The 13,402-nt window shown below is 43.2% G+C and overlaps 5 protein-coding genes across 5 annotated transcripts; 4 read left to right on the top strand and 1 right to left on the bottom strand.

Moving 5' to 3' along the window:
- Positions 1 to 943: 943 nt before the first annotated feature.
- On the top strand, positions 944 to 1,643 carry BDB00DRAFT_244002 (uncharacterized protein). The gene is made up of 2 exons (XM_053116630.1): positions 944 to 1,395; positions 1,555 to 1,643. The coding sequence occupies exon 1, from the start codon at positions 1,003 to 1,005 to the stop codon at positions 1,321 to 1,323; it is 321 nt and encodes a 106-aa protein (XP_052981614.1). The 5' UTR covers positions 944 to 1,002; the 3' UTR covers positions 1,324 to 1,395; positions 1,555 to 1,643.
- On the top strand, positions 1,046 to 3,093 carry BDB00DRAFT_244076 (DHHC palmitoyltransferase-domain-containing protein). Its single transcript, XM_053116631.1, has 6 exons — positions 1,046 to 1,643; positions 1,756 to 1,940; positions 2,055 to 2,156; positions 2,253 to 2,365; positions 2,484 to 2,657; positions 2,709 to 3,093. Exons 1-6 carry the CDS (start codon positions 1,353 to 1,355, stop codon positions 2,798 to 2,800), a joined length of 957 nt encoding a protein of 318 aa, XP_052981613.1. The 5' UTR covers positions 1,046 to 1,352; the 3' UTR covers positions 2,801 to 3,093.
- Positions 3,094 to 3,610: 517 nt separating this feature from the next.
- Positions 3,611 to 5,479, top strand: BDB00DRAFT_814276 (uncharacterized protein). The gene is made up of 2 exons (XM_053122834.1): positions 3,611 to 4,680; positions 4,792 to 5,479. The coding sequence occupies exons 1-2, from the start codon at positions 3,998 to 4,000 to the stop codon at positions 5,174 to 5,176; spliced, it is 1,068 nt and encodes a 355-aa protein (XP_052981612.1). The 5' UTR covers positions 3,611 to 3,997; the 3' UTR covers positions 5,177 to 5,479.
- A 2,611-nt stretch (positions 5,480 to 8,090) lies between these two features.
- On the bottom strand, positions 8,091 to 9,158 carry BDB00DRAFT_870497 (uncharacterized protein; the record flags this gene model as incomplete). Its single annotated transcript, XM_053126709.1, has 3 exons — positions 8,091 to 8,161; positions 8,356 to 8,607; positions 8,711 to 9,158. 3 exons carry the CDS (start codon positions 9,156 to 9,158, stop codon positions 8,091 to 8,093), a joined length of 771 nt encoding a protein of 256 aa, XP_052981611.1.
- A 2,160-nt stretch (positions 9,159 to 11,318) lies between these two features.
- On the top strand, positions 11,319 to 12,018 carry BDB00DRAFT_927520 (uncharacterized protein; the record flags this gene model as incomplete). Its single annotated transcript, XM_053128883.1, has 2 exons — positions 11,319 to 11,825; positions 11,919 to 12,018. Coding segments are annotated over exons 1-2 (261 nt in total), but the record flags the coding sequence as incomplete, so codon positions are not given.
- Between the last annotated feature and the right edge of the window lie 1,384 nt (positions 12,019 to 13,402).

Raw genomic sequence — 13,402 nt, 5'->3', positions numbered from 1 at the left:
TGATGAGTGAAATTTTGGGAATCTCAAGAAAAGCGTGAGCGCAGTAACGGTAACACAAAGAGATGAGATCTGGCTTTCAAGGGACACCACCACCATCAACAAGCCGTTTTTGGCTTTGGCTGAGAAGAGAAGTGGATAGTGATTCGGCCCTAACTTGAATCATAAGGCTTTATACTAGGATTGGCCCCAATCCGCTAACTTTGTATATTGCCTTTTGGTGTATTATATTATAGGACACGAGTGATTAGTTGCACCCGGGTTTTTCGAGTCGAGAGCTTTGCCTCCTCACTGAGACTTATATTATGCTTTGGTAACATGGCTAGATCGGTCACACTGTGCAACGTCAGTGCCTGGATAATGGTTTTTTATATGTAGGATGAGAGATTATTGCATGAGCTGCGATCTTGTTGTATTAAAAACATAATGAGGAGGAGACGCATCTTGTGATCGTTTGTACTTTAGCAATAAGGGCCCTGGTATATAATAAAAACGAAGATCATGCGTCTGCCCTTATTCTTCTTAAGCACATTCTGGTTGCAGCGTAGTAGACGTATGGATCCTATCTCTTCCTTATTGTTATCACACAAGAGGACAAAAGAAGGTGGCTCTTCCTGGTGCAAGTGTTTAGTTTTTTTGGCTACTGGGGGCGGGGGATTCGACAGGTAAAAATATATCATCCACATAGTCTGTTGCCATGGTTATAAAGCATAGCAACCAGGGGTTACCCTATGGACAATGTTCCTCTTCTGCTAAATTTCCTTTTCAAGGCGCCTTGCCAACCTGGGTGACGATGAGAAGCAGCAAGAAATCCAGGTACTTTACGAGAGCAGGAGAGCAGTCCAAGTGATCGAAATAGAGGAGCATGCGTGAGTGGAAGGAAGAACGAGGTTGCTGTGCGCGTGTGTATGTGTGCGAGAGAGAGAGAAAGAGAGAGAGAGAGAGAGGTCATCCATCTTTACTGTTTTTTATTTTACCCCTTTCAAGTGTAACACTGGCACTGTAATGTGTATGCCGCCTGTGTGTGTATGTGTGTTCTACATGATTTTTTTATGTAGTGCTTGTGTTGCTGTACCTGCTCTCTCTTCATTTTTTCACTCCCTCAAAAAACGACGATCTCCTACTTTTTCGCTTCTTTCTTTCATCTTTGCAATCGACGACTATAGCCAATGTCATTACCGAATATTCAGTAACAACAACAACAGCAACGACTACTGCGGCACCAACCCAACACACACACGGTCAAAAAGCATACCTTCCCAAGATAACAACAGCAGGCGATTCACCCACCACCCTCTCCTTTCTTTAACACACTCAATACGTTGATACCTATAAATACAAATATATATAACCTCATGATTCTACGAATACCCTTCACACGGTCGGCTTACACTGGAGGTACGACTCCACCATGGGATCAGAATGACTGGTTCCGAGCTCATGGTTATGAATTACCGCTCGATACCTACCTTTTGCTCCAGTGGTTCGCAGGCTTGATTGTTGATGTCGGATTCTTTGGATTCATGTATCACTTTATCACGGACGAACCGATCGCAGACGCCACGAATACACTTATTACCGCGTGGAATCCAGAGCAAGATTTCGTGCAGGTTGTCAAATGGCCATGGGCAGCCTGGAGCTGGCAAATATCCTTTTTTGATACGCTTTATTTTGTTTGAAACCAATTACGCTTTCAGTGCATACAGGACGTATCTTATGAATTCTTAACTCTGTTTTCTCGTTTTAATGATACTATACATCATGGTAGCGTTCAGCATAGGCGTAAAAACATTCAGCATCACCGCATCATTCATATCTACGGAGGAACCGGTTGTTGCCACGCAGCGACAAGATGTTCCACGAAGCAAAACCTATGTTCGCAAGTACGGCATACCGGTGGTTGATTCATCAACGGGAGTATGTGGTATATGTCGCATCAAAGTGTAAGGGAAAAATGCAATGTGCTTTTTGTTTCTATTAAGGAGTTTCGAAATCCTACTATATAGGATGGGTGTAACCACTAGCTCACATCTCCTTTTTCCATTTGCTATATACAGACCACGATCAACGCGTCATTGTAAGCTGTGCAACAAGTGCGTTGCAGGGATGGATCATCATTGTCGTTGGCTGAATTGTTGCATTGGTCAACGTAATTATAGGTAAAACAATAGTGAGGGTTAGTGGATGGATACTATGGTTTATGACCACTACGCAAGAATAGCTGCTGACCTTCTACTGTTTGCTCGGTATATTAGATTGTTCATGGTGTTGATCACATATACGTTCTTTGCTCTGGTTTGGTACTCGAGCGTGGCTGTATATACCTTGTGGTCAAGCACTTATCAAAAAAACCTGTTTGCCGGACAAGGTTAGAATAAAGAAAAAAAAGAGTGTTTCATATTCTTGCTTTGTGTGTGGGTAATTGTGCGAACACATGGAGAAGACACTTTGCTGGAGCAATGCACTGACCTGTTTGAGAATATTAGCTTGGGAATTGTTCCATTCAACGTATGCAATGCAGTCGGAAACTATGGAAATAGTTAATTCTAGCGTCAGCCGTTCATATTATCTGAGCATCGGCATTACAGTGATACTGGCTGGATTATCCCTGATTGGAACTATCGCAATGCTACGATTATTGTGTTTCCACATTCGACTTGGTAAGAAATGAAACTTTGGTAAAAGAAGAGGGCAATATTTACTGACAACAGCAGTAACAACTTGTAGCTTGCATGAATACGACCACTGTGGAATACATCAACCGAACGAGTCATTATCGCGCCTTGTACGACGACACAGATGACGAGGACGACTATTCTGACGACTACTATGACGATTTTTCTGAAGCATCCTCGGGGCTGGAAGACGACGACGTCGACGAAGAAGAAGAAAATGTGTGGAAACCGTCCGTAGCATCCACACCTGCGGCAGCAAACAAAGCTGCAACCATGCTAATGACAACAGGAGGAGGGCAATACATTGTGCGCAGCTTGCGATTACTGCGCAAAGTGGGACGGCCATGGCGACGATTGTTACGACGTTATTTACCGGGCTATAACCGCTATCATCAACTACACCAACGACGACGTCGAAATTATTCGCACGGCACAAGCTTGTTATCGCGTGGATTATCGCTGATATCTTGTCGAGACACCGCTCGAACAAAACGCAGGAGGCCACGACGACGGACTCGGCCATTGGCCACAAACGTGCGACATCACAACGTCCATATGGAAGAGATATTGGCGACCCAAACGATACGTCCTATTATGACGCTAGATACTGCTGCTGACGAAGAAGGACCGGATTATAACGACAATATGGGCTTGGACATGACGATACTGGATGAAAAGTTCACAATGCCGTCGCCGTCACCGTCATCGCCAGCATCACCTATGAGTAAGCAACGATACGTCAAGAGTAACAAAGCAGCACGGATATTGGATATTACGGACGAGGAAGCAGTTCGCTATCAACAGTCGCATCAGGATCAGCGAATACAACAAGAACATTATCCGGAAGAGGGGCATTTGGAAAAGACCGATGATATTGTTTAATACGTTAATAATAATAAAGAGAAGAGACGAGCATTTTGGTAATACAACCATCATCGTTATCATCATCATCGTCGTCGTCATGATCATTTTGTGCCGTGGTATGCGGCGCGTCCTTTTCGTCAAAAAGGCATACCTTTATACGATAAAAAAAGCGCGCCAGCATGGCCATGCCTTATTCTTTTTCCGTTCACGTTGGATAGACAGACGGACAGATTGCACACAGAACCTTTAAGCTCAACGTACAGACAGCGTCAACTCATGTTGCGGTATTTGTAACACATCATACAAAAAGTGTCGCGTTCCAGATAATATATAAAGCGGATGCCCAAACAATTTTTTTTCCTTTCTTTCTTCCCTTTTCTTTCTTTTTCTTCTGCTTGCTGCGCAAAGCAACCTGCTACGTTTTTTCTCTTCTTTCTTTTCTTCTTTCTCACCCTCGTACTATGTTGATCTCGTCTTTTACGATTGATCTGGATGAACCATGTTTTACACTGTCTGATAAACCCGTAGCAATCAGTGGAATACTACGTGCTCGATGTGCCGAGAATCTGAGTTGCGTCCACAGCCAATTGGAAATGTTTGGCTGTGCGCACGTGGGGTCGATGAGAAGGTCGGGAGCAAAAAACACCAGCGAGCACGACGACGACGACAACGACGACGACGCGGTTGTGTTCAAAGATCAGCATACAGTGGGCAAATGGGCGTACGAAGACGACGAGGATAGCTACGTTGCGCCCTTTACGTTTCATATACCTGGCTCTTTGCCACCCAGCTTATCTGTTGTAAACAAAACAGTGTCGATCGAATACAGCATTACCGCTACACTACCCACGTATGGCATCCGCACGACTCGCTCCGTCCAACTGTTCCGTTCTTGCGACTACCGTCAGCTACAACAGCCATCAACCCGAGTCTATTGGGGCACTACAAGATCAAAACGCTGGCGATACGAGGTCGAGATCCCACGCATCATCCCGATTTTCAATCATCACCAACAACAACAAGAGTTTGTACTGAGCATCCGACTACGTTCGTCTTTCGAGGCGTTGAATCGGTCAAAAGTGAAATCATGTCTGCTCACATGTCAGTTGCTCGAATCAGTTGAAACCAAACATCATCCAAAGGGGTACACTCTAAACCTTTTTTTCCTACTGTATTTGATGCCCTTTCTTGGTGTTCCCTCCAAACTAGCTGTAGTGATACATCCCCACTTATAACACAAAGTATTGTATAATAGATGGACCGAGCCACGTATGATATCAACTCGCGTACTTATGTCGCCGGCGCAAACATGGATACGACCCTGCCGATTACCCATAACGTTCCCCTCGGAGCATGCTTACCAACCGCGTCCGAGCGTCACGACCGAGCTCATCAAAATCCGACATACGCTTTGTGTGACGCTTGCCTTCAACGGTGGTGTGCAGGGACACGAAGACAGCGACAAGCTACAATTTGAATTTCCTGTAAACCTGGTGCATACGCTGGACTCCAATCCTACTTTATGCCGCCAACAACTGACGACTCGTTCCTCCTCTTCCTCCTCTGCCTTTTACTATTATACCGACAGCAGTAGCGATGATTGTGAGAGCAGGGATAGTGGTGTATATCTGACTTGCTGATCTTGTCAACCCGTGTAGACAAAAAACAACAACAACATATCATCATTGTTGCTGCTGCTATCGTCATCAACACACACAAAGCTTCATGAACCGTTTTATATCCGAGCCTTAGATGTGTCATGCTCTATTCATACATTGTATATAGAAATCTAACATATCCTTTCTCACTTCCTTATCCCCCTTCAAAAAACCTACATCCTTACTGTACAAAACCCATAATATGTATGCATTATCATTCACTCTGCCCATCTTTCTCTCTATACGCAGCAATCACACTCCACCCCCTTTATTGCTCGTTTTCTCATCATAGTACTATTAATAATATACGACACCCTTTCTCTCTTTCGTATTCCTTGAGTATATTGATTGTTTTTGTTTTATTTGTCCTTCCTCCTTTTCATTAGCAGAAATCCACACGGGTAACCGAAAGTGGTATTCTATTTGTCTGTCACGCGGCTATACCTCAAACGTCTTTCATCATCTTCGGGTATATTCTCGTACACAGATAACATAGAGCACTATAATAATACTACTTTATGCATGTGTGTGTGATAAACGCTTTTCTATGTATCAACCTCTGTATTAGTAGTAGCATGCCAACATCAAAACAGGCATAAACACAGCAAATAGAAGTTAGTATCGCCGCCGGTGGTATGGTTTTATATCTAGCCGCTAGCAACCAGTCGGTATCTTACGTAGGTATATAGGTACATACCGCTTCTTGACAACAGCATATCTCGGTGGTGTTCCGGGAATCAAGCCGATTATCCCGAAGTCATTTTCTTTTCTTCTGGTATAAACGGAAAAAAGAAGACAGAGGTAACATGCGTGTTGCAACCCGCCGGATTTCTAATCTTGCCGCCACACAGACCGAAACATCTCTCTCTTTTTTTGTTTATGTTTTAAAACTTTGAGTTGTTACAGGAACCAATTCAAAAGGTGATACTTTTGACTATAACGCGAACAAAGCCATGCGCCACGGTCCGAAAATGTACTAAACCCTACTTTATATATGATATTCGTTTTCGTCCTAAAATAAACAACATGCTGTTACCTCAACAATGTATATGTATGGACTTTCTACTACCGTGAGAAGTCGCTACATTATACCTAGCAGGATTGACAACAACAAAATCTGAAGTTTTCTGTTTAGAAAGCGCTTATTTAAACACCCATGCAGCTTTTTTGTTTATCATGTTATTTATTCAACAATTGGCCTTGCCCTACGAAACTGGCGCTGATATGTGTGAGGAGGAGATGGAGGTGGAAGATATGTATCAAATTGGATCCGACGAGTGTCACGGCTTTACTGGTGGTGTGCAATCACTTGTATTAATGACCAAGAGAAAAGATATACCACAGGTACCTAGTGAACCTTATTTGTTTTCTGTAGTCTTTTTTTACTAACTAATGGTCGATAATACAATAGGCATATTCCACATCCATGGCAACGGATCTTTCAACCTTACTTCGACTGTCACCGTAGCCACTTAAAATGCCATAGTAAAAAAAGGTCCGGGGAAAGACCTCGCAAAGAAATTCAGCAAGAAACCATTGCTGCAAAAAGTATCGTCACTTAAGGTTGTTGAACCTTCAGCTGCTTTCGATATCTAACCTTGAATTTTAAAACCCGTGGGGGCTCATCGAATGTACCGAGGTCCAGAAATAATCCAACTTATCGACATGATCCCAAGCATCAACTTGGACGCTGCAGAAGCTGGACGCGACCTCCTAATCCCTGAGCGAACCGCACAGCGATACTGGAAACGGTTTGCTGATGGTGAACCGTATCTCCCGAGTATAATGGGCAAATCTCCCGGTCCCCCACCAACATTGACACCCGAACATACCGCATTTCTCCAGACATATTAAGATACCAAGTCAGCTCTGAAAGAGGCACATCAATTCCTTTCTAATTGATCGGTACATAAATGCTTGTCACAAGTGTGGGTTGATTCAGTCATGGTTGCCTTTTGCATATTACTTTTCAATAATTCGTTTGCATCTCTTTTTTTCTTTCTTTGCGAGTAAGGAAGACTGAACTAGCTTTTGCTCTCTATGTTGCTATTGCCAGGATGACTTTAGTTATATAATCTAGACATCCTGAATGCTGTTGTTTATTCGTTACCGCATCTGCAGGGTATTACAATGCTATCCAATCCATTGAGCGGAGTTGGGATCCAGGAAGCTTACTAGGGTGATGTTTATATCTTGGTTGACAGCACACAGTAGCACTCCAGCGTCTTGTATCAGGCTTGCCTTTTCTCTGGCGTTTTGAGCTTGCTATCGTATTGTTGTTCGTTTGGTAAGCATCAAGCTTAAGACACTGGGTTCATTTACTGAACAACTGCTCATGAGTTTGTTACATATAGAGTTTAAACAGACAAAGTACTGTAGTTAGAATTTGCCCAGAAAATATGAGGAACACTTTCCGGGAATCGCTATATTTCAAGATGTTCTTAATCCCGTATATATCCTAGCATGTGGAAGATGATAATGTTCCCGCTTACCATAAATATTGACCTTTGTCAGTAAACTTGACTCCAATAAGTACTCTGCGTAGTATAACTCTCAAAGCGGTTCGAGTATAGTTGCAGCAGCACGTTGGCCATGAAATCCAAATACCGGGCATTAAAAATCCACTGCCCGACATGAACAGGAACGCGCGTATGCGCATACATACAGCATACAGACTGCTTTTTTTTGGTCATAAAGGGAGGAGGCGACGATGGTCTTTCTATTCAACAACGGAAAAAGAATATTCTCACTTCATTTTTTTCTCTCTCTTCTGTCACAGAGACTATATCATATAGAGTGCGAGGTGATCCCTTTTGTGACGAAAAGAGGTACACAAGCATTTCTGATATATAAGGAAAGCATAGGGTAACCAAAAAAAATTAGTCTGTGCTTTCGCTCAGTTTGAAAGGGCACCAGACTCGCTGCCGACCAGATCCACATCGTGCTGCCTTTCCATCAATCCTGGATCTAGTAAGTGTATATGTAAACATTTCAAATCGATGCTTGACTATACAGATATCACAACAATCCAACCTGGAAAACTGATTAATTAAACATGCTGCCAATATTGTTTATCAGCTCATTATAAATAAAAGTACAAGCCAGACTGCAAATATCACCGCAATGGTACTCAATTATTAAAAATATGTTGTATGGCATACGAAGATCATCTGTCCGAGATAATCCTGAACACCCCACGACTTCAATCTTTTTACTAGATCCTTCAATGATACGAAAAGCATTGATGCCTGCATTGGTGAGACTATAGATCCGTGAAACACGCAATAGCACCGAGCTTTCGACTTGTTCAAAATGCTCAAGGACAGCACCAGTAACACCTTTCACGGCTGTCAGTTCCAGATTCAGTATTTTGGTTTCCTCAAGTCGTTGTGCCCACACAATCCATCCTGCCTCTGTGAGAAAGTCGTCGACACTATTACTGTACGGTGATGTGCGGGTTCAAGCTTAATCTCCTGACTAGTGGGTGCTGTGATGGTTCGCACAACTGCATTAGACCTTGGTTGTCGATGGGTATGTTCGTGATACGCATTTTTTCAAGCTGTTGCAAACGTCGAAGCGGAGTAAGATCGCAAAGAGGATTCTCGCTGAACATGTGAAGGAAATTTCGCAAGGAAAGTATACGGAGCCGTTGCAGCGTACCGATGGTTGCGATAATGCTGTTCAGATACTGCGTTATTCCAGCGCGATTTCCAACTTCCAAGATCTCATTTTGTTGCTGCATGAGCAAAATCTGGGACCAATCTTCGCTTGACATACCAGTGATGTCCGTCAACCCCAAACTTGTCAGCTGTGTGAATTGGTTGCGTGCCAAGACATCCCAGCAATGAATATCAGAAAGACCACAGGCGACTATACGTAAATGTTCTAGTATCGGCTGCGATTTTACTACTATCGGCATGATCCTCTCGTGTCCCTTGCCGTTGAATAGCAGTTCATAAGCCATACTGCCTTCCTCGCCATCATCCGATGCTTTCCTTTCAGTTACTTAATATAAGCACTCGTGCTTCTTGATAGTGAAATCCATCTGTCTGCTATGACTGGTTCGCTGCATTCCCACATAATGTAGCGTAATAGAGGGCACAGCTCATAAGCTGTATAGATGTTGGTTGGAGATACGTTGTTGAATCGTGAGTAAGGCGATAATATCAAGTACTTGATGTGGGAGCAACGCTGCAATAAGGGACGGATCCGGTATTTAAAACTGAGAACACCGTCCAGTCTTAAGAAGATAATGTTGTGTATCGGTGGCCTTTTGTGTCTGCTTCTGCCATCAACTTGTTCAAGAGTAGCGTCTGATAAGTTAGTGCGGCCATCAAACATCACTGAAAGATGCGTTAATGACGGCAAGAAGTCCAGTAGCATTGGCAGCGAGATATCGCAAGTACGAAATGAAATCGTCAGAGCAGTTAGCGTATGCGAGAAATATCTGATGAATCCTGGCAGTAACGTGCTACTGTCGAAAATAGGTTGTAATTGTTTGCTATGCACATGGTTGCTGATGTCTTATTTTTTTTATTGAAAACAAAGAAAAAGCTTTAGTATATCTTTTGCGCATAAGCAGTAGTAAGTACTACCGAATACGCGATCCTCTTAACGCAAAAAAAAAGAGTATCGTTTTACTTCACCAAGGAAGCGAATGCTGTAGCTTCGCCAAGCAAGTCGTTCCAGTACTTTATACGTGGCTTGAGATTTGATGTATACTGATTCGACTTGTTGTCCCAAACATTGAAGCATCGCGTCGCTCCTCTTGTTCCATGCATCAGGCGAGATTCCCACCAGTGTCCACAGGGCTGTCTGGTAAGTGGGGATCGCGTATAACCAGCGGCGACATACTTTCACACATTCGACACAGCCCGCTGTCCGATAAACGAGAAGATGTACTGAATGATTCGGGAGGCAAAATCGAGATCAAATCAGTCATATTACGTGTATGTGAAAGGGGACGCGCGAAAAGAAATTTGGCACGAGGCTTTTAATCGAACAAAGCCTGTATAACATAATCCGGACTCGTGAAATAATATGTCCGACAAAGGAAAAGCAAGTCGAACCAGGTAGCTCACCTGAATTTTATTTGGAAAAGGGGGACCCTGAAGATTGATCTATTGTAACCACCAGTAACTTCATTAAATCTATGCTATCATAGCGATACGCAGATACACATTAGAACAGGCTCTTTCTAAAACCATCGACTTCTCGATACGAAGGAAAAGGCTTCAATCAATACTCGGGTTTATTGTTTGCGAGCCGCAAAAGTCATATATAAGTAACGAATCGCTTGGCCTGGAAAACACAGCATCCCTGTGTGCAAGTTTTGGTAGAGCAACTATATCATATCTTTAAAGGTCCCCCTGATATCTTTGGTGAGCGATCATCACTTTCAAATAGGTAACGCATACCTTGAAAATATGTAACGAAGTAAAGTTAAATAAGAAAAGGAAGAGAGAAGTGAAGGTGTAAGGGGAGGGAAAGAGCTGTTACAAGAATCACGCTTTAAAAGCAGGCACATCGGAAAGATCAGTGCAAGCTTTTCGATCCAGGTGAAACCCAAAATGATAAGAAAATTGTGTTGTGATAAGCTACGTGCAGGAAGAGTGAGAGAGACGAACAGCTGAAAAAAAAACATTCCAATTTTTTACAGATCTGACAATTATACAGGTCTGCTGGCGTATGCTCTGGCGTTGCCTCTTATAAAATAACCGACCATATCCTCGATAACAATTTTTTTCTTGACAATTACTTTGGCAATTTAGGCGAACACAGAAGGTGAAAAAGAGTGCCAAAGCGTGATAAAGCGCGTTGTGATCGTGTTACTGAGCCACTGTCACTGTTCCCCGCTTTGTTTAGCACGGAGCTGTGAATGGATGGAGGGGGGAGTAATTAGCTTTTTGTTCGCGAAAAAAGAAAAAGGAACTTGTCGTGCACATAAAAAAAAGGCGAGGCAAAAGCGGTAAAACGTTTATGCGGAAAGTGCGAAAAAGAAAAATATATTTTTATTTTGTTTATCATTTTCTTATTTGTGTGTAATAAATAATAAAAAAAAAGTTCGTTTCAATTATCCCAACATATACCGTTGGCATCACATGCACCCGAAGGTTCACGATCGGCTGCCGGAGTATATGACCACATTCCCACTGGTATATATTGCAAATTTTCTTCAGGGCGCGGACCACTGAATCTGCCGATCATCAGAAGAATTATGACAATAGCCAGCACAAGCAATGACCCGATCATGGCACAGAGCAGTGCATCTGTACTACAGACCAAAGCTGTACCAAAACGAACTGAAGAGAAGAGAAAAAAGAAAGGCGAAATTGCTCGCTTTATATAGACATTTTTCTCGTTCGGGACTTCAAATCCCCGTGAATTCTCATTGGCCCAGATAACGGGTTGCGTATCAACTTGTGGGCTGCCTACTATGGCATAACAAAAGATACAGCACCAAAGGAAATGAAAGGAGGAGTGGTACCTGATGGTCAAGTAGACAAGCGTGCTTCGGCGGTAGTGGTACGTGTCTCTCACCATGCGGAGCTGTACCCTCCGATGGTATCGGCGCTTGTTTGTGAGTGGGGCCGTGCACGGCACCGTGTCGAGCAAAAACAAAGACACGAATGTGAATGAGCATGTAGATTCACGGAAGAAATGCTTTTCTGTGAGCAATAAAATGGCAATATAGAATTGTCCGACAAGGTAAACAACTTAACAGATTCTACGGCATCAGTTGTTCCTGATCCAGCTTTAGTAAACATTAAGAACACGATCCTCCCAGCAGCCAGTTTCTATTCTTCACCCAACAAGGTAAACAGCATGAGTATAGAGCGTAGTCCACAGACTATTCCATTTGATTAGTATCTTTTGATTGCATGTGCTGTGTGCGGGAATAGATACAACACACACTTGACTCCAACGCTGCAGTATATAAAAAAAGATCGTTATCTTTTACTGTGAAGCGTGCTTGTCTACTGTTGCTTTATAATTTTCGCCATCCGCCAACAGTTCTCTGAACTACGCCGTGTAACCTCCCTCCATCCATTCCGAATTCATACTCTATCCAAGTGTGCTGCCGCAGATAAGCTGACCGCTCATGGTAAGTATACGCTGCCGCTAGTGAAACTGACTCACCCTTCATTGATTTTCATTGCTGCTGATAAAGTTAATCGGTTCGTTTGTTTTTGTGCGGGTTCTACGTTTTTTTTAGCAGCTTTCAAGATCCATTGGGACGATCAGAAGAATAACACCATAAACGATGACTTCCTACTGTACATCTTTTGACCCTTTTGCGCGTAACTCGTTGCTCCATTGATCACCTTGTTCACCCGCCATTCCTTTGTGCACTTTGAGTACCAAGTAAATTGGCCAAATCGTTGCGTAACAATGCGCTTTCACTCTACGGAGTTTTCGTTTCATAGGAAAGCTGTTGGAACGTTCGAGGTTTGACACACGCATCACTTGTCACTATCCAAAGAAGAAAGATCTGTGTTGCGCTCTTCCTGAGCTCCTCGTTCCTAGACTACCTTTGCTTCCTGCTGACTCACGTCAGTACTGTATTAGCATCACTCATAGTGGCCTACAAAAGCACCTTGTGAGCAACTGTGGGCTTACCATGAAGAAACTCCACGGATATCGGAATTTCGCATTTCAGCGAAACAATCGCCTCCCGAAGCGCACGCATGTAAAGCCAGTGGCATGGATTACCACAAGTATGTCTTTATCGACGAAGCTGGTTTCAGTATGCACATCAAGCGTAATTTTGGTCGTTTGCGTCGAGGTGCTCCAGCTAGGGCTTTGGTTTCGAGGTCTCGTAGCGTCAACATGACGATCTTGGGTGCGATCACTGAGTGATGGTAAAAATAAAATTGTTGGCAAAATTGGTACGCGGGCAAGGCGCTATATCAAGTTCTTGGGAGTACTCATGGAAGTATTCAAGGAAGGAAGAACTTTGGTAATGGATAATGCCACCATCCATAAGACACCAGAAGTGAAGAACGCAGTGGCGAAGCAAGGATCCGATATCCTATACTTTCCTCCGTATTCCCCTTTCCTCAACCCGATCTCAAAGAATTTTTGGTCGAAGCTGAAAGCCGGTGTCAAACGCAATTGTTGACAACGGATGATAGTTGCTGCCAATAATCGTCGACTCGGCTAATCAAGTCTCTGCGCAAGATTGCCAAGGGTGGATAAGACATCCTT

This window comes from Zychaea mexicana (genome assembly GCF_025766255.1).
Source record: "Zychaea mexicana strain RSA 1403 chromosome Unknown BDB00scaffold_21, whole genome shotgun sequence".
Taxonomy (NCBI): domain Eukaryota; kingdom Fungi; phylum Mucoromycota; class Mucoromycetes; order Mucorales; family Lichtheimiaceae; genus Zychaea; species Zychaea mexicana.
The sequence above is the reverse complement of the archived record's forward strand: the minus strand, read 5'-3'. Positions and strand labels throughout refer to the sequence as shown.